Here is a 20,312-nt window from a genome sequence, read left to right on the forward strand (position 1 = left end):
CTGCTGCTTTTAGAGTATACTGTTACATTAGGAGCAAGCAATCATCACATCCATCTGTTCTCATTTCCTCACTTAGAGGAAGGATAGAGTAGTGCAGATGGCAGTGATCATTAGGTTTCCTAAAAGACTAGTGTAGGTATAATTTTAATTGGGAGAGAAGGTAAGGTAGAGTGTGATCCACAAGGGAATATAAATACTCTGAGTAGTGGTAGGGCTTCTCCAAGGTCCTGTTCTCTACAACAAGAATGTAACCATTATTCATGTCTGTTCTAAAGTGGTGGTAAATTGCCGCTCGCTGTCATTTGACAGGGCTGTACTTCCATAAAGTTACATGCTAAACCTAATGCAGAGCTTTAGAAATTCCTGTATTTGTCAGTGGTAATGGGAAGTATTGAGGAAGGTGTCAACGTTTTGTATGATCTTGTATGTATTTTTTGGATGGGGGTTTTCTGTGCTGTGCATCTTGGTAAAATCTTAAAATTTTTGTAGATGAATAGAACTGTTGGCACTGAGAGGTCTCATAATCATTCCTCCTCCTTCGCCTTGATATTAATCTCAAGTACGAGACCAGCTAGATGATCTGTAAAAGGCAGTAGGTAAAAAAGTTGTTCTGTTACGTGACGATTAATACCACTGTATTATAATTCCTTATCAAATAACGTTTCTTGCTTTACTGGAATAACTGTCCTGTTCAGGAAGTCAAAAAGGACCTTTCTCACTTACATCACTTGAATGACCTTGAGCAAAGTCAAGTACATTGGTAAGTCATTCAAATACAATTCTTCATGATTTTAGCTGGAATTACTAAACATACAAACTGCAAGTATTGGCACTTTAATGTATAAGAAGTGCAAAGAAAAAAGACAACATTAGTATAATGCATAGTTTTATTACTTGGACCATACTGTACATCAAGTCAGATGGGTGACTGACTTCCCACTTCAGAGGTATTTATGTTAATAGACACTGTACATTACATGCATCTTCCTGTACAAGCTAGTAAACCTAAGTGTCTGAAACATTCTTAACAGTTTACTTGTAAGATCTTTAATGTTTGTTGATATGATTATAATCATAAAAAGGACATAATGTATTTGGTAAAATTGCTTTATTGTGGTAATATAGTTATAATAGAGTTTATATGTAGTTTTCCTTCCCTGATGAAATATTAGTTGCCTCTTAGATAGGTTTTCAGTGGTTTTGTAGGAGTAAAATTTGAAAACGGCTCTTTGAGTTTGGAGGTGCTGGCATTACTCATTTAACAGATACAACAAGGGCTGAACGTTCTGTAAAATCCTGTTAAGTGTAACGAGCCTGGGCTTATCTTTGATCCAGTGGTGCAGTTAGCAGGACGGGCTGAGAGCAAGTACCATGTAACATTTCAAATGGGGGATCAGGTGAAGTGGAGTCTTGTCTTGCAATTCCTCTCAGATATATTCTCACCTGTAATATTTTCTTTGGATAACAACAATCAAAATGGAAAGTGTTCTCATCTCCCCAGAGAAGCCTCATTTTTTAACATATTGAATTAATTAATATTGTATCCTGTTTGAAAGGGTATTAGCTTTATTTCAGCTGCAGAGATTATTGTTCTCTAGGAACATAATTGTACAAAATGTTTTGCTGCAGTAGTCTGTGTGTGTCTGGTTTATGACTGTATGGTGTGGAAGGTACAGAGTTCAGGTCCCCAGTGAACAATCAAAAGGAGAAGAACATCCTATTTATTTTGATCAAAAATAATCGCTCTGAATTATTTTACAGAACAGTAATTCACTTAACAAAGACAACTGCTGCTAAAACAGACATAATGTTGGGGGGCTTAAGCTAACCGGATTTTCAATGTAAGAATGGTCGTACTAGGGCGAACCCAAGGTTCTTGTGGTCAGTGCTCTGTCTCCAGCAGAGACTTGTTTAGGGAGAAATATATAAGGATGGAACAGGTCCCTTGTATTACTCAGAGTACTCTGTCCTGCAAGCCTCCGGTCATTTGTGATTTCTGAATTCTTTTATGCTTCTTCCTTTAGTGTCAACACAGCGTTGTAGGTTGGGGTCGGCTGAGAACATCTGACTGAATTGTTGTAAGAAAGAATCCTGCACTGAGGGATGTCAACTTGTGCTTCTAGGCTTTTGATCCATAAACTGTGCTGCCCACCATCCGTATGCAAAAGAGGTTCTAAATATAATGCTTCTATTTTGAATAAACTGTAAATTTAGTAGTCAGTCAGCATTTCTTGGGCTTTGTCTGTTATGGCATATTTACTGGGCTTCCATCCCTTGTGGCGATGCTCCTCTGCCCGTGGTGATGCAGTGCGGTGGACAGTTAGGCCTCGTGTCACCATTGACAATTCTTAGGTAATTCGGGGCTCTGCCCACATGATGGGTGATCATTTGTGCCCAGAACTCATTTTGACTAGTAAATTCCAATCCTTCGTCATAACTAATACTGGGAGATCGTGTTTGTCTCCCTGTTTTGTTTGCTCTGCTGCATATTGATTAAATTGGAAATATATTTTGAAGAGAGGAAAGATAAGAGTTCAGCCTGCCAGGGACTGAGTCTTCTATTTGTGTTTGGGCAATTTACTTATTTTATTCTTGTCTATTTAGGAGCGTGAAACGGTCAAAGATTTTGTACTCTATCATTAGATTATGAAAGATAGCGAGAGCTTTTCCATGTTAAGGTTGTCTTTTTGGCCGCACTTTTCACATGTCGTGGCAGAGAGCATGCCATCGTTTAACCAGCTCCTTGGGCTTGCTGATCATTTCATTCCAGTGTTCTAGTTCCTTGCCGCGGGTGTACATGAAGGGCCCAACTACTACACGTCCTAGCAGATGTGTTTCTGGGGAAAAAAGCAAGCAGGTGGTGATTAACATCCGTGAGTGCTTCTCTAAAATCCTTACCTAAATGAGAATATTAACTTGTATTTCTGTAAATAACACGTGTTCCGAAAGTAATTTTTAAACTAAAATTTTAGTCGAGGAATTCACTGCAGATTTCAAGTTCTGTAGTTTCTATGCACTAAGATTTCAGCAGTTAAAAGTACTGCAGTTAGTGAGCATTGCGTCAAGGCTGGTCTACCCTACTGTCTGCCCTCCAAACCGGAATCCATTCCAGGCACACGGTTCCGTACCTGCCCAGCCCCTGTGCCTCAGGGGCAGGTTTGGGCCCCAGCAGCCTTAGCAGGACCCACATGATGCTCCAGCTTGGGAAAGAATAGGTTCAGTCTCTGAGGTGGCAGGGAGGTGCAGCATGTGGGCTGCCACTGCCCACCCACTGCCGATGAGCAGGTTGTTTCTTCGTGCCTGAACTTTTCAGCTGTGGAAGGGGGAAATAACCTGAAACCTGCCTTACAGGAGCTTTGGAATGTCTGCAAAGCCTTCAGCTGTCGCAAGTGAAAATGGTGAAAGACTCGAGTACTGATCCTAGTTCTTGTCAATCCTCAAAGCCAAAGCACCTGCCCTAAGTCTCCCCTAAAAGAATTATTTTAGGAGCTTGTGAATCCAAAGAAGGGTATTAACGTTTCACTATTGATACCATATTTGCACGGCAGGGAAGATGTTTTCCTTGTGAGCCGTGGGAATACTGAATTCTGATTTGCTTCTCTAAGCAGAGCTGCTTAATAGACTGGCAATTAGTAAGAGGCAACCTCAAGCATCAGGTTTTCTGCTAGGGAATGGGGTGTGTTCAGTCTCTCTTTCTTCTTTCTGTGATAATTGGAACTCCTATTCCTCTTTCAGATTTGCTTAGGAACAGTGAATGGCCTCAGTTTGGGAGGTCAGGGGCTGCACACACAAGTGGTCACAGAATGTGATGTCACAAGCTTGTTCCCTTAGGAGGCCAGAATGAAAAAAGTACTCGGGCTGACAGTGGCTAGCCTACAGTTACTTTATTCATGTCTTCCATTAAATTTATCTTTAGCCTCTGAAAGAGGTGTACACTTACTGCAAATGAGTTGTTGAGCTTTTTAAAGAAACAACTTGTGAAATACCTCAAACCTTTTTGCCGTTTTCTCATTATTGCTGAAAAGGAACTAGTTCCTCCCAGGTTTAAATATGTCTGTAATATGTAAGAGATTCTATGACATCTTAATTGTAATAATCTGTATAGCTTACTTTCTCCCTTGGTACTCTGCAGCACCGATAGACTCAGGCTTGCTGTATCCAGCTCTGTCTGATGTGCCTTGAAACTGAAGGTTTCATTGTACACTGGATTGGGAGATCCCAGAACAGCTGCTGTCTTTTTACTTTTGATGAACTTATTATGGTTCATTAGTGAGACTCTGACAAACACACCTTGGAGAAAAAGAAACTCATGAAGAAAATACATCAGAGGCAGTTGGGAGAAGGCTTAAAGAATTTCTTGCTTTTCAGGAGTCAATATTAGGTGCAAAATTACATCTTCAACAACTCGTGAAAGGTACACGGCAGCATGGCAATGCAGAACATTAAGCAGGGAGTACACAAAGTACTCGGGGTGCAGTTTCGCAGTGCACTTTCCAATTTAAGATTTGTTAATAGGAGCAGTTGTGTTCTTACCCCGTATCCTTGATCTTACATTTCTGTACCTTCCCTTCATCTTCTGATGGAGACTCTTTTTGAAGGCTTAGTTTGTTGGGTCGGTAGCTAATGTCATGTATTTGGTCACATGATTGATCCAAGACAAGGGAGGCTGTGCGGGAGGAGCCGCGTCGCAGAGCTGCAGCCTGTGCTTGGCTTGCATACGTTTCAAGGGAACAGATTCTCCTAGTCAGACAAGAATCCTTAAACAAATGGTTTTACTAAGGACTTCTAGCCCTGTGGTAAGGGATTCTGTAGAAAATTTGAGGAAAAGATCAATGATCTCTGCTCGCTTTTCTAGAAAATACTACAAAAATGGTGTGTGAGTGTGGGAACAACAACAAAATTGTGCTTTGCTTCCTGAAGGGGGCTTGTATTGCATTGGGGTCTTATTCAGTAGATCTTTGACAGTGAGATCCAAAGCAGCCTGAAACTTCTTCCCTACCCTTCTACAAAATTTAATACCAAGCATGTAGAAACTTCGTCTTAATCTGATGGCTGAGGATTTGTTCTTCTCCAACAGCGCAGTAATAGATCCCATGCTGCTACTGTTTATTACTCCCTGCTATTTGGTTCGTTACAGTTCATCTGTATAGCAAAAATGATCCAAAATGTCAGGACTTCAGACAGCGCTGACAGACTCCTAATGTCTCCTTGTTATTCCCACAGGTCCAGTAGGCTCTCATTACTGTTTTGGAGGGAGCAGGATTACCAGCACAGCCTTTTTTGACAGAGTTGCTACCTGAGTGCCATATGTAGAAGGAGTTACTATGTAAACTACTTGTACAAAGTCTGACTTTTCATCACTTTCTTATTACTTAATACATTTGATTCAGTAATTTGAATCTACAAACATTTCCTTACTGTCCCATACTGCGTATTTTCTACCAAAGTTGGTGTTGCAGTAATCCCTGTTAATATAGAAAACTTTTTTTATTCAAGTTTGTTCAGATTTTCAAGAGAATCTGTGGACCCTAAATCATACCTGAAGGGCATTATCAAAGGAAATTACACCTAATTTATGTAATCTTTCTTCCCCCCCCTCCTTAGTAGTATATTCTGGAGAATCTCCTTCTGGCAGCTCTTCCTTCCAGTGTGCCCACGACTCTTGCTATTCTGATAACCTCAAGTATACCAGCACTGAAATAACACGGCAGATGAGCATTACCTTTGTAGGAAAAATCACAGAAAGTTCTAGCTCTCTGTGCTACAGTACTTCACAGCTTGCAGGTGGAGACATGACTTATTAAGAAGCGTGTTCTCCCTCTCTTGTAAAGCCGCAGAGATGATGCAAAATTAGATGCTCTTAGTTCACGATGCTATTTTGTTCATCTGCCACAGAGCAGTCATTTTTTACTGGCCATCCTTATCTTAATTGTTTTATAAAACTAATACATTCTGTAATCCATTTCTCTTTCAACAAGTACACAGTGTATGATTCTGCTTGTAAAGCTATAGCTTTATATACGTATTTATTTAAAGAATACAGCTACCCCTATATTCTCATCATTTTACTGTGCATTTCTTCATTTATAAGTTTTGCCCTAAGCAGAGCAAATTTATGTCTAATGTTATGAATGTAGATTTACTCATTTAGGAGGGTGTTGTTTCTAAAGTTAAATATCATGGTAACAGCCCACTCACCTCAAAAAAACCCTCAGCTGACGTGTGTATATAGGGAACTAAACCTCTTTTTAATTGCTGGGTGTATTTTGCCTTTATATTGCTTAGTTTCACAGCCCTTCCAAAAAAAATCACTACAGATGCAAACACAAGTTTGGTTCTTCCATCTGTTTTTGCTTTGAGCCTTTTAGATTTTAAACAGCCTTTTGAGGTAATCTCTACACTCAGCATTTAAGTCCAAGGACACAGGAGCACAATGTACCAGTAAAAACCCCACTGCAGTAAGTTGTGACTCCATGCCATGGTCCTTTGAACAACAGCCAGGCTGCCCTAAAATGGGAATTTTATTCCCAGTTCTTCCCCAACAGCTGTTCATTTTAAGGAGTCATCCTGCAGCCGCACTTCTCTGGAGCGGAGCGCAGCAAAGGGATGTTGCTCACTGTACTAAAAGCAGGAGAAAAAAAAATTTGCTACGGATGACATGAGACAAACCATTTATGAAACCAAACCAAAACATAGCAGAACTGAGCTACCAAAACCTAATTAGCCCAGTAACGAAGCATAGCTTGTTTCCACTCAGATTAAATCACCCAGATGTTTATTTGTTCTTTTCAGAGTCACTCAGGGCAAGCCTGGGTGGACAGATGAGGAAGGAGCAAATCAAAACAGGAATTCTGGAGCTGATAGCAGAGAGGAAATCACACTTACTGACACCGTGGCTCTCCTCCTGGAGCTGTAATCCCCTTGCCCTCAGAACCACCACAGTGAGACGGCCCAGGTAGTCGTTGTAGCTGAGGGAGAACTGGATATCGCCATGCTCTGAAGGAGGCTTTGGAAAAAGAAGAACACTTGTCAAATGTATCTGAAATACTCTTTCTTCACACTGCTGGTTTCTGCAACACCAACGCGTGTGAGTGAATTGCAATGGCTTAATGCTGTGGTGAGATTTGATAGAACCAATTAATCAGCCTTCCTGAACCTTTGAATTACTGTCTTTGCCAGGTGACGCCTATTTCCTTGCCTCTTCTACTTTTTTCTGCTCTTACTAATTCAAAACAGAAGGAAATAACAAAAGGGGAGCTTCCTTGCGTCCATCTCTGAACTCACGTGACCGCTTCTGAGCGGCTGGATAACCCCTGTACAACAGCTATGGATCTGCAGCTCAGTACGATGGGAATCTTGACTCCAAATGTCTATCTACTACTTTTCATTTGATGTATTTGGTACAACATACTTCTGCCTCAGCTGTACCCCTCCAGTGCTTGTAAGGTGGCAGGAGTTGCACAACGCCAAGCAGCCTGGTATTGCATACCTCCAAGTTTTCTTTCTCCAGATCTCTCCATATGACTAGTGTGTTGTCATCAGTTAATGTTTCATTTTTCAGTGGGAAGATAACTTGGCCTAGGAGATGGTGCTTCTTCTGTTTATCAACATGATAAACCAAAAACTTCAGAGTCCTTTGGAGCAACGTTTTACTGGAAACCTGTACAGGAAAAAGAAGGTTATATTAATAATCATAAAACATCTGACACTTTTCTACTCTAGCACGACTTCAAAGGAAGAATTTTTCAAAGTGTTTTTAAAGGTAGGTGGAGATTTCCTTTGATTATTTGAAGTCCACTTTCTTAATTCGCCTAAAGCTTTAGCTATGCAGAAGTCTGAAGATCCAAGCTGAAAGAGAACGAGTTCATTTGCAAAATGTGAAGTTAGCTGGCAGGTTTTCACCTCGTACAGATCTAGTGTTTTATCATGCATTCACTTCCAGACACAGATGTTTAGAAATCTTTAAACGTTCATTTGTCAATTGTCTGAAACGCACACTTTTTTGGTTTTAAAGCTTTTGTCTTGTGACACCTGCTGAAAGCCTCTTGACATAGGGAGCCACGCTCCTGGCTGTACAGCACTACACAGAGCACACCAGCCAGCTCACGAGTTCTGGTTTCTGGCCTGCTTCCACAGCAAGGAACCTAAAAGCTATGAAAGCATTACTTCAGTATTTGTTGCTTCTGGACTTCTAGAGCTGCTGGGCTGTACTACTCGGACACAGTTCAAACTGGAGCTTTCATCATTCTCAGGGCAAATTTTAGGATCCTCAACTTTGGTGTAGACCACAGGTAGGATCGGCTCTGGAGCCACAGGCTTCAGTAGCCCAGGATCTCCAGAAGCCCCAGTTAATAAATCCTCTCTCTAGTGGAAACAACTTGTATCTTGGTAGAAGTCTGTAGAAAATCAATTTTCACAAAACACGTACTGTGGTTTGACAAGTCAATATTTGCAAACGAAATTCTGCTTCATCAAAAGGAAAAGTACCTGAAAAACAAAGTTTTCGTCAAACTGTGGGTTAAGGGTTTTGCGTTTTGTTCTGGACTGCAAGTAGCTTCTTTCATCGGGCAGCAAGTAGATTTTCACAAAGGGACTACAGGAATCGGCAGGAGGCTGCAGCTTTCTGGCTTTGATCAGAGAGACGAGGAGCCTTTCTGACTCTTGTTCATATTCTATGGAGAACCAGAGGCGGCCAATGTTGCCTTCAGGAAAATCCGTCTCACTTTCATCTTCAGGGAACTTGTACAGCTCTGGGTTAATGGTCCCCACGACGTAAGCTCCAGCTTCGTGAAATAAAATGCAAGCACCCTCAGATTAGTCTCAAGACCTTAGCAAGCATTTCTATAACCACTGCTGTATTAGGGGAAATCACATTAATCTCTCCATTAACAATCCATTTTTGCACGAACTCTGTATTTTAATTCCTTTTCCCTCAGATTTGGAGGAGTAGTTGTAGGCTCCACCACTCTGCTCTTACTCCTGTGACCGTACCTTGGTAGTTTTAGGTGTTCGTTGCTGCACCCTGCAACTGGTCACTGCTGTTTGTGGGGACAGCAATCGGACACTTCCCGAATTACGCTCGTGTCATGCCTTTACGAAACACGGAAGGAGAGATTGCGCTGCCTGCCAGAGGTGCAAGGTCCCACGGGAGTGGGACCAGAATGGCTACGTTATGGCCCTATCCATATATATATATATATGTATGTATATATATACACACACACACATACAGTGTTTAGGGTTTGTACTGTGCAATGCTATGTCTGGTATGCCCCCCGTAAACATGCTTCATAATGATAGAGTAATCCTTCAAAAGAGTACCCTTAACTAGTCCTGTCCGTACCCAAAGAGTGAAATGACGAGCGTGGCCCGGGCTGAGGCGTCAGGCGGGGGTCACCGTCGTCCTGAACGTGTTCTTCGCTAGTCAGGTTAATCCAGTCTCGCCCGTCCAGTGTCGGTGGAATGATAAAGGGAATGCTTCTGGATCTGCTCAAGACAACAGCTACTGACTCTTCTGGTTTAAATATGGAAAACAAACTTAGTAACGGTAATAACTTTACTGTTCTTATCTCACTGCTTTGTAAAAATTCTGCGGAGGTGCATAGGTAGAAAAAGAGAAATACCCATTGTTTTGCAAGTGATTTTATTTGTATAATACCTAAAGGTCCAGCAAGATATATCAGATCTTAATTCTTCAGACAGACCCCTCACTTTTTTTTCCCTTTCTTCTCCTTTAGAATTTATCCTTCAAAGGAAAGGAAGAATTAACTGCAGCTGCTTGATTTGGAGCCCCAAAGCCCTGCAGTAACTAACTTTCTAAGAGTTTCCTTTCTGAAGTTCTGTTGTTTGGTTCTCAGATGCTTTGTTATAAGACCACCAGGAATGAATTCTGGAACATAAGCCAGATTTGGCTAGGTAACAGATGAAGCTATCCATGCACCACTTACACTTTAATGTATTATTTTTTACATAAATCAGAAATAATAATTGCATTTGTAGAATGCAAGAAAGTATTATATTCCTAAAGGAACAAAACAGAACGTGACTGATTATTTTTTTTTTTCTTCATATAATTTAGGGGTCTCCTTTATTTCTGTACACGCATGTATTTAGGCCACCCCCTCATCTGAGATTTTACAAGTTGAAATAAGTTACCAGTAGCGCATATTTTAAAAGCAAAACAAAAATAAGTACCTTGTGCCTTTCAGTTGAATTTCAGAAGTTGATCGATCCTGCAAAATGGCATTTGCGTTTCTTGTTTGGACAGGACTGGTGAGCTTTTCGTAGTAAAGAAGGCAGCAGAATTTCTTCCAGAGCAGGTACGCAGTTGTTCCGATGAGAACAACTACAAGGATCGCTCCTATTACACCGCCAGCAACAGCCAGTGCTTGTTCTGTTCAAACACAGAAGCACATAAAGCTTCATAGGAGGATCAAAGTTATGTCTGCTTTGGGGGTAGACAGGAATATTGAAGCTGACAGATTTGATTTACATTCCAAAATTATTTTTAAATGAAACATTCTGCTCACATGCACATTTTGTCTTTGGTTATAGCACGATGCAACACCTGAAGATGTACGACACGGGCAGGGAGAGATTTGAAAGCGTTCATCTGAATACGCTGGCAGTGACTGCAATGGAAGAGACTATAGACAGGGGAACCCAGAACCCAAGGAGTTGTTTGGGCTTCTGTTTTACAACAGCATAAGCATTTACCTTAGCAGGGCAGAAGTGCTACAGCTTTCAGAACAGAAGAAAAAAGAAAAAAAAAAAAAATCAACCTGGGAGCACCTAATACAAAAAGTACCATTATTGTGGTTTGGTTTGTACTTAGAACTATTCGTCTGTGTTGACTTGAGACTAGATCCTGGCGCAAGGAACAAAGCAAAGCTCTGGGTGTTTTTTTGCTAAGGATGCATGTGTTTCCTGATCTGGAAAGTCAAACTTAAGCATCCATTAAACACTGTTTCCTGAATCTTGATTACTTTGGATAAAACCAAATCTTGTATAATTTGGGGGTTGTTTTTTTCACACTAGTAAAATTTAATAAATGTCTTTAATACGAGTATGAAGAGTTGTGTTGTGAGAATTTCTCACTAGAATAAGGACAGATGATTGCTAATGGGCTCAGTTTGTTGTTTTCTCACATTTGCCGAGTATGCTAGAGTAAAAGGCTGCACAGACCCCTTCTGCACAGTAACTACACCCAGCCTGTCTGGGCCGACCACTAAACTAGTACTGGTGCATCGGGACGTGGCTGGGTCTCAGCTGAGAACTGATCTGACCAGAATATCCTCTGTCTGGAGATGAGCCCACAGTGTAGAAGCATCTTCCTGCTGCCATGGGAGGCAGCTCCCGATCCGCTGAGCACCGTGCACTGCCAGCTCCCAACGGCTCCCCTGAAACTGAAGCAACCAAGCGACCTGGTGTTCTCTCACAGCTGGCACTGACTGGTTTTTTCTTCTTCTCTGCTTTTGGGTAGAGATAATCGTGATTATGCTTTGTTCCTTTCCCTGTTTTTTCTGTCTATTCTTGGTAGATACCTTGCAGTTAGCTGCCTCTATATGATAGTACAAGTAAAGAAAGACGGTACAGGCACAAAGTAATCAGTCAGCGCTAGTAGTAACTTTGAATAAGAATTCAGAACTAATTTGATTACGGTTTAGTTTGATTACAGCTATAAAGAATACAGGAAAAGAGTTGCAAACACGTGTGTTACTGAGCTTTTTCAGCTTTGCCTTGTAGCAATAAATAAGTGATATGAAATGTCCTTCAGCTACACAATGCTTATGGAACTACTTTGTGTTACAAAATTAACCTGGCTGTACTGCCTTAAAGGCCTTTATCTGATCCCATGTCATTTTCCTGCTTTTGGTACAGTCACGGAAGGCAACTTATTTCTGCAGCTTCCCCCCGCCCCGGTGTGCCTAGCTGGCTCGCTCTGCAGAAATCAGCTGGCTGCTTCCCTGTGAGTCCCCCATGGGCCGTGTCTGCCAGCACCACGGAGCAGCCGCCCTGCTCATGGCTGGACCGCAGCGACGGCCGCTTCGCTGTCCCCGCAACTGGTAGGTCAGCTGAGTTGCTTTCAGCATTTAGCCAGGCTGTTGCTACCATAGTATTAGCACAAGGCTCTGAGGAACAGGAAACGAGTACCTCGTTGGTGTGGGTTAATATTAATGCAGAGACAAGTCTGGTCATGCTACGCTGGTAACTGGGTTTTCTTTCATAAGAACGCACAGTATGAGGAAACGTAAGAAACGCAGTCCTGAGGCTGGAAATTCCGTGGGTTTGTTCCCCTTCGCACTGCAGGGCATGCTCGAGCACCTCGTCAGCCAGATTGCTGTTTTCTTACAGACTGGGAGGCCAGATGCAGAAAAAATGCTTCAGTTTAAGGCCCATGAACATAATAGAAATTAATGGTTCACTTCATACAGGTGTACTACCAACACCACAAACATTCACAGGGCTGGTGGTTTTACCGTCTGACATACACATCTTGAAGGTTAACGTTTCAAGCAAGCTCAGCAGAACTCTGTTTCACTTGTGTCTTCTCCATTCCCAAGTCTTTTGTGCTCTCAGCTCTGTCCTGTGCTCTCCCATAACCCGTTTGTCACCATTTCCCGCCAGGGACAGTAAGCTGAGGTGGGCTGCGATGCAATGTGTAGTACGGCAGCTGTGCATCGATCCTGGAGTTTCCAGTCTCCTCGTTGGTAAGTCTTAATGCACTCAGTTTCTTCGCTGCACAATGATGAATATATATCCCTGACCTACCTACTGCCATTGGCCCCAGTTCTGCTTTTTTATTTTTACACAGTGGTAGATATAAGGTGAAGCTTTACTAATTTCAGTAAAGCCACCTATAATTTAATGAGAGTAAGGAGCCTTTGGCTCACTTTTAGTCCATCTTATCTGATTAGATGAGCAACAGAACCAGGAGCTTAGGGCACAATGTAGCACTAGCCACATAATCAACTGATGAAATGAGTTGAAACCATTGTGTGCAGGGAGAAAATACGTGTATTTTTAAATAACTACCTGCTGTCATGAGAAATTGATGTATTGTGTCCTGCTGTGGCACAGGATCACAGCAGCTGGAGATGGGAGAGACCTGCTGGACCACTTCACCTCCAAGTGGGCAGCGCTGGGGGGCTGTCTGCTGGCAACGGGTACCAGGCTTATCCCAGCACAGGGAGAAGCATTGACGGTCATTGCCTGTTACCTTTGGGACTGGATCCCTTTTATCCTCCAGTCTGATAACACGCTGTTAGTAAGCTTTTTTTAATTTTTTTTTTTTTTTAAGTTTCCAGCGAGCCTTTTGAAGTCACCGCCAGCCAGTTGTCCCCCAGAAGCTTTCACCCCTATATGAACGCTCAGGTCTGTAACATTCCGAGTATCTCCAGCACCAACCCAAGCGCTGGGGCGGGGGTGACCCTTGCGCTGGCCGTGCCCCCCACTCCCGGCCGAGCCCCCCACCCCCTCGCGGGCTGCAGGGCGACAGGGCTGCAGCCCCCCGGGGCAGAGCGGGTGGGAGCCGCTGCCCCCCGGCCCGGCCCGGCCCGGCCCTCCCCGCCCGCCGCCGGCACTTACCGGCCATGGCTGCTCGGGCACGGCTCCGCCGCGGGCGGTGGGCGCACCGACCCCGCTACCCAGGGGCGGGCAGCCCCTCCCCGCCCGCCCCCGCCGAGCGCGCCCGGGGCGGGCGGTGGGACGGCAGCGCCGGTTCCCGGCGGCGGAAGGGAAGGGGCACCCGGGGGAGGGCCTGGGGCCGCCCCGGGGCCGCGGGAGATGCAGCCCCCGGGGGCGATGGCGGGGGCGGGGGGAGATGCGGCTCCGGGGGGGATGGCGGGGGCAGGGGGAGAGGCAGTTCCGGGGACCATGGAAGGGGCAGGGGCAGATGCAGCCTCCGGGGATGAGGGAAGGGGCAGATGCAGCCCCGGGGGTGATGGCAGGGGCAGATGCAGCCCCTGGGGCTGATGGCAGGGGCACCCCCCGGGGCAGGGACACATGCAGCCCCGGGGGTGATGGCAGGGGCAGCCCCCGGGGCAGCCCACCTGGAAGGCAGCGCAGGGCAGCGGTGGAGCAGTGGCCGCTGTACATCTTCGGTCAGCCCTAAAACCCCCGTCCGACCTTGGGGTAACTTCGAAAACAACAGCTGGGCTCAGAAAAAGACCGTGATGTCAGTAGCTTAGTCCTGGAAATCGGGGTGGGCAAGAAGTTAGCGTGCACTTGTTTCAAACTTTTAACCAAACGCATACGAAGGAGCATGGAAAATCTATTCAGGCAAATTGCAATTCCAGCTTCTCCTGTTTGTATTTACAGCTGTGATGATCTTTAATTGCTGGTCTGTGTAATAAACACAACCACACTGATCTTAACTAACAAAACCACAGGCACATAGTTCAGAAATGAAAATACTCGCTCTGCTGCTTCTTGCCTGCTAGTGCTTGCTTCTTTCTCAGCCTGTATGATGAGAATCTATACATTAAACGTAACTGTGGTATACATGCTTGTTCCATTCACAACTTTTGCATGTGTTTGTGGTTTTTTAATCATTTAATTTAATTTAAAGCCATTTAATCTAAAAGCTAAAGTGATGTGTAGGAGTTGAACCAGCAGGATTCTAATTAAATACCCTCTGTTTCTGTGGAACCTCAGAATTCTTTTAAGTGCATTTAAAATGTCCTGCAGTAGATGTAGTGTGGTTTAGCTTTTTCCATCTTTTTTTGTGTCCTCCGTAAGCAAGGAAGCATTTAGATAATTTTAATTCTAAATAGAAAAAGCTCCGCGTGTTTCAGTTTTGCACTTTTAGCGTAGTTACTATTAAATAAATATTGCACAGTCGGTGCTTTTGCTGTTCTTATTTCTACACTGAATTAGTAGTAACGGTGAATTACAGACTTTTTGATCAGCGGTTTTGCGCTTGCCAGGATAATGCCTATGAGCAAGCCTGAGGTGACTGACAGTTTGGAGTTGGGTGGCAAGACCAGCAACTGTCTGCTTTCTGTTGCAGTGTTCTCGCTTGAGTTGGCTTTTATGGCTACATAAGGAGCGGTGAAGTTGTTTTAAGCATCAGCCTGCCTTACAGAGCACTACTGAGCAGCTAGAATGCTCCTGGCCAGGGGGTTGTGTAGAGGGGTGGGAAGCGTGAATGTCTGGGAAGCAAAAACCATCTGCCGATTCAGCTCCTGTTTCAGTGAGCCAGTGGATGGGATGGGGTGAGCCTGGAGGAGCAGATCTCACCCTCTCCAAGTTCCTGTGGAAGGAATTAATGGCAAAGTTGCTGAACAGGGAGCTTTAATTTTCATTTTGTGTTGCACCACAACCTCCCTGCTCTGCAGTCTTTCTGTGCTGGGTTCTTGCACTGGTTGGAAATCAAAATCAATACAGGACTTGAGGAACAGAATTATACCGTCCTTTTTCTCTGATTACCAACCTCCTTCCTAGCTTAAGTCTCTGGAATGGCTGAGACCAAGCTGACAGTTTAACGTTGTGTGGGCCTAGATATTGTACTTATACATATTCTAAGTGTCTGGTGTGTCTTTTTTGTAATATGTTTTTCAGTGTGTGTATCCAGGTCTCGCTTCTTAGGGTAAAACCTTGGTCTTTAAAAGACCACATAAAAGTTCAATTTGTAACCATCATGATTTAACCCCAGCTGGCAACTCGCTCCCCCGCGGTGGGATGGGGGAGAGAATGGGAACAGTAAGAGTGAGAAAACTCGTGGGTTGAGATAAAGGCAGTTTAGTAGGTAAAACAGAAGCTGTGCAGGCACAAGCGGAGCAAAACAAGGAATTAATTCAGTGCTTCCCATGGGCAGGCGGGGGCACAGCCATCCCCAGGGGAGCAGGGCTCCGTCGTGCGTAACGGGGACTTGGGGAGGCAAACACCATCCCTCTGAATGTCCTCCCCGCTCCTCCTCCTTCCCCAGCTTTACGTGCTGAGCATGAGGCCAGACGGTATGGGACACCCCTTTGGGTCAGTGGGGGTCAGCTGTCCCGGCCGTGTCCCCTCCCAGCTCCTGGTGCCCCCCAGCCCCTCGCTGGTGGGGCGGTGAGAGGAGCAGAAAGGGCCTCGGCTCCGGGCAGGCTCTGCGCAGCAGTAACCAAACAGCCCTGCGCTGTCAGCCCTGTTCCAGCACGCATCCAAAGCACGGCCCCACACTGGCTGCTGGGAAGAAAACTAGCTCTATTCCAGCCAAAACCAGCACAGTAACCACAAAATTGTATTTACTATACTTCAGGATAATCAGCAAGACATCCTAGTTTAGAATACAGGGTAAAGGGTGCTGCATTCTCCCCACCTTTTAATGATTTTTGTAGTATTAGCAACAGAAGTAAGGAGTCAGGCCCCCCAAAAGTAATACATATTTCTTAAGTGTATATTCCTTCATGTTCTGTTTTTCTAACTCTGCTGGCACATCCCTATCGTGTTTTTGAAAATACACATTCTCATGAAATTGCAAAGCTCATCACCTGGGGAGTTACTGAAAACCGTAGTTTTTACTGTGTACATCTGATGCCACTTTGCTTATGGATGTTTTCCTCACCTTGGTAGCGGTTAGTCTTGTTTTGAACGCGGAGATGGTGACACTGTTTTTATGGCTGCTCAGGTGGAGGCTTTCTTCTCGCTTTGGCAAAGCTGAAACAGATGCTGAAAAGGCAGGCGTGGCCACGGGAAGGCTTGTGTAGGCAAGGTAAGCCTGAAAATCCGCTGTAATGTTGCTCCTGTAATGTTGCCCTTAAACCCTGTGAAAGATAGAAAGAGAAGTTGGAAATGGGTTATAGTCTCTTACAGAATTGTTAAAAGGTTAAGAAGTCACAACACTCAAGCTAAAGAATATTCTGCCACAAAGCGGTTTTCTAAAATGTGTTAGTTTAAATGCAGCGTTGTCACATTGCTCATGAGACACTGACTTGAGTAACACGTTTGTGTCATTTATTATATGATATTCTTATAATTTCCACTAGAGTGGGTGAAATTGAAATGTATGTATTTTTTAAATTAAGTGAAATATTTGCTCAGCATCTTTTATACCGTTCTGTTAACAATCAACTTGATCGCATGTAATTACTTAATGCTGTTTGTAGGAACAGCCCATGACAGAGGATCGAGAAATACTTAAGATATAGCTGTAGAATCGCAAGCGTTAGTAGATCCTTCTAGTGGTAAGTAATTCTAGCACAATTCACTTAACAGTTGCCCTCTAAAGTCTAATCCCTTCTGTAATTTATTAATAATCTTGAAGTTACAGCAGACGCCTTTCAATGAAAGGATTTGGTAAAATTTTTTTAATTTTTCTTTTTTAAATCTAATTTGGCAGCCCTAGATTGATCCTTAAATCCAGGCATTTTAAGTGAAACGTATTCATGTTCTACTGCCTTCACTCCCACTTCCCTGCGTCTGTGAATTTTGACTTTCACATTGGTGGTGCCCTCAGCTACAGTGGCGTCTAGAAAGAGGTAGACTTTTTTTCCCCCCAGTTAAAATGTGATCAATTTTATTGAAGCTGGTGAATCAGGCAGGGACGTAGTAGATTAGGGTCTGCAGGGAGCATCGATGGGCACCCTAACTACAACAGACAGATTACGTCAAGAAGTATAATTGTGAATGGTAGAAATAATGAGTGCTCAGCATTTCTATAGTGCCTTTCGTTCCCAGGCCTCCAATTTCTGCACCAGCATTAACTACTGGTAGTTAACCACCACAAAAGCTTTTTGAAATAATGGTTATTGTTATCCTTATTTTATAGATTGTTTAATAACTGGAGTGCCTCCAGATTCACGCTTGTGTAGCTGAGAGAAGGATTTCTCCCATAATCTGCTGTTGGCCTTGGACTAACATCCCCTTCTCAGCTTTAGCAGGCTGTGGATAACTGACTGTTTCGGAAAAGAAGAGGTGAAAGAGAGCTCTAGTCTGTCATAAAATATCCTTTGGGTTCATTCTGGGGGTCGTTTGTAAGTTGCCTTTCCAAAGAAAAGGTGGGAATGGGAGAGGAAGCGCCCGGAGCAGGGCAGGAGCCCACCAGGGCTGTTTCTCGAGCTCGGCTGGTGGCAGCAGCCTGGGAGCGCAGGGTGCCTCGGGCTCCAGTCCAGAACAGCTCTCCCAGTAAAACTGCAGGGATGAAATGGGGATAGAGGCCAGGCCAACGCGGACAACAGGGAAAAATCTTTAAAAGCTGCCATACTGGGTGCCTCCAGAAGGGCCTGGGGAGAGAGGGAGCAGCAGAGAAGGCAGCGCAGGCAGGGTTCCTACCCCGGTATTCCATCTGAGCCCAGTAAGACCCCTGACACCGCCGCTAACCTCGATATTCGTCAAGGAGAGGCAGGCGGGCAGCTCCCCGCAGCCATGCAAACCTCCCCCGGCGTGTGTCTGTCCCACTCGTGTCCTTCTGGCACAGAGATGCTCAGGGGAGCCGGGGCACGCAGACCCCCTACAGCTGGCACAGAGCACGCTGGCTGTTCCATGCTTTGATTGTCACCTTCTGCCAGGCATTCGGAGCCCCTGGCAGACAGGGACACACCTGCCTTTGCTTTTTCTGTGACAACTCTTTCAGCCCCATTAGGGTGTTCCTACTGGTATGAAAGCACGCGTGGGCAAATCTGCGTATCAGCACTTGTGCAGAATGCAGAATGTTTTTGTTGCGTTTCGGGTTTTTTTTACTTTCCTTCTGCTTCTAGTATGCTTTAACTGTTGGTGTTGCCTAATAATAAAACTTACACAAGCTGCAGCACCACCTCCCGTCCGGAGCCGGGCTTTGGTGTCATTCAGTACAGCGAACCAAAAAGTGCTCTCAAAGGTGACCTTTTTTTTCTTTTTTTTTAGCTTTATGAAACAGCATACAGACAATGTGAACTTTTATTCCTCTCAGTTGACTTTTCCTTCCTGTGTTTTACAATAGGCGTTTCAGAAATACTAAATCTGCTTTCACTGGATCGCATTCTCACAGCTGTAGGGTTGGGATTATTTTTTGTTAGTGTAAAATGCATTAAGAAAGTTAGCAGCTGTTACTGTTTTAAGAAAAAAAAGTACAAAATGTTCCTTTAAAATTACATCTGTTAATAAAGTCCAAGTTCACAGATGATGTACTCAAGGACTGTAGAGATTTTTGCTGAAAAAATTACTTGCGAAGCTCTGGCTCGCCTGGCTTTAAAGCTTTTGGGGGGCAATATCTGGCTTTTTGTTCTGGTTCTGTACATCACCTAGTTTTGGTAATAGTAATCTAAACTTCTTAACTTTGACAAGGCCTTGCAAGATTACTTATGTACACATGGCAAATGAACTGTTCAGACAGCTGTAGCGATGAACAACAGATGTTTTTCTAAGGCAAGACTAGTTTTTGTTTTAGGCAATATTTCCTAACTCCCTCTGGGACAGTAATGGATTTAGGCCATCCATAAGGTAAATAAAGTATGGATACTCGAAGACAAATGGGGAGGGATTGCTGGGCAGACAAGAGAATCTATAGACAGGAATGCATCTGAAGATGTAGGTAAAGTCCAGGAAAGCACAAATCAGACATATGGCATAGCAATTATACCATATGTAACATAGCCCTAATGGGTACAGCCTTACAGAAGACAAACTTTTCACTGGGAGCAAAATTTGATGTTTTTTTTTGGGAGCATATACAACTGGAATGAGATTCTGAAAGCTGAAGATAGCAACAACAGATTTACTGATGGCATTCCATAAACTTTTGTGGCTTTTTTTTTAAAAAAAAAAAGTGTCCAAAAGCCTGGGCAAGACTGTAGTGGGATATTGAGGGCCAAGGATGTAAGAAAAAAAATTTAAATATCCTGAGTGCAGGGAAAAAAAAGAATAAACTTTTTGTATAATTAAGTCCTTATTTCATCTGCCTTCCTCTTCGCCCAGCAGCCAGAAGACGGCAGGGTGGGCAGCCTGGGCTGCCCCTGCTGGCTCCCTTCTGCTCGGACCTAAACCCGTACTGACCGTGTCTGGACCCAGCTGCTGGCTCTGCCAGGACAGACCGTTCGATGTGAGCACAGAATCCCCCAGGACACCACCCTCGTATGTAAAGGGACTAAGACGTAAAAGGCTCTCTGCCTGTTGGTACTGCTTCTGCAACAGATAGCAAGGAATTCCTGATCCGTTTGCAGAGCATTTGTCTAGTGCTGACAGCGTCCAGTATGCATCAGAAATACATAATGACCTTTCCTAAATACACCTAATACAATAGGATTTGGCTCCAAAAACATTTATTTCCAAGTGATATCAATCAGCTTTGGCTTGTGCATGACAAAGGGTTAGAAATTAAATCAGGTATAGTGTAGATAAGGGGTGTCATATGGGCA

At 43.9% G+C, this 20,312-nt stretch overlaps 1 protein-coding gene across 2 annotated transcripts; it reads right to left on the minus strand.

Moving 5' to 3' along the window:
- Positions 1–873: 873 nt before the first annotated feature.
- Positions 874–13,744, minus strand: LOC102046245 (synaptotagmin-15). Of its 2 annotated transcripts, XM_055721278.1 has the most exons (8): positions 13,588–13,744; positions 10,195–10,393; positions 9,344–9,486; positions 8,488–8,783; positions 7,490–7,660; positions 6,886–7,006; positions 4,111–4,290; positions 874–2,837 (listed from the first exon to the last, which is right to left on the minus strand). In XM_055721278.1, the coding sequence occupies exons 1-8, from the start codon at positions 13,592–13,594 to the stop codon at positions 2,701–2,703; spliced, it is 1,254 nt and encodes a 417-aa protein (XP_055577253.1). In that variant the 5' UTR covers positions 13,595–13,744; the 3' UTR covers positions 874–2,700. The 2 variants fall into 2 exon arrangements, with proteins under 2 accessions (XP_055577253.1, XP_055577254.1); XM_055721279.1 differs by lacking the exon at positions 4,111–4,290.
- Between the last annotated feature and the right edge of the window lie 6,568 nt (positions 13,745–20,312).

Source organism: Falco cherrug, chromosome 9 (assembly GCF_023634085.1).
Source record: "Falco cherrug isolate bFalChe1 chromosome 9, bFalChe1.pri, whole genome shotgun sequence".
NCBI lineage: Eukaryota > Metazoa > Chordata > Aves > Falconiformes > Falconidae > Falco > Falco cherrug.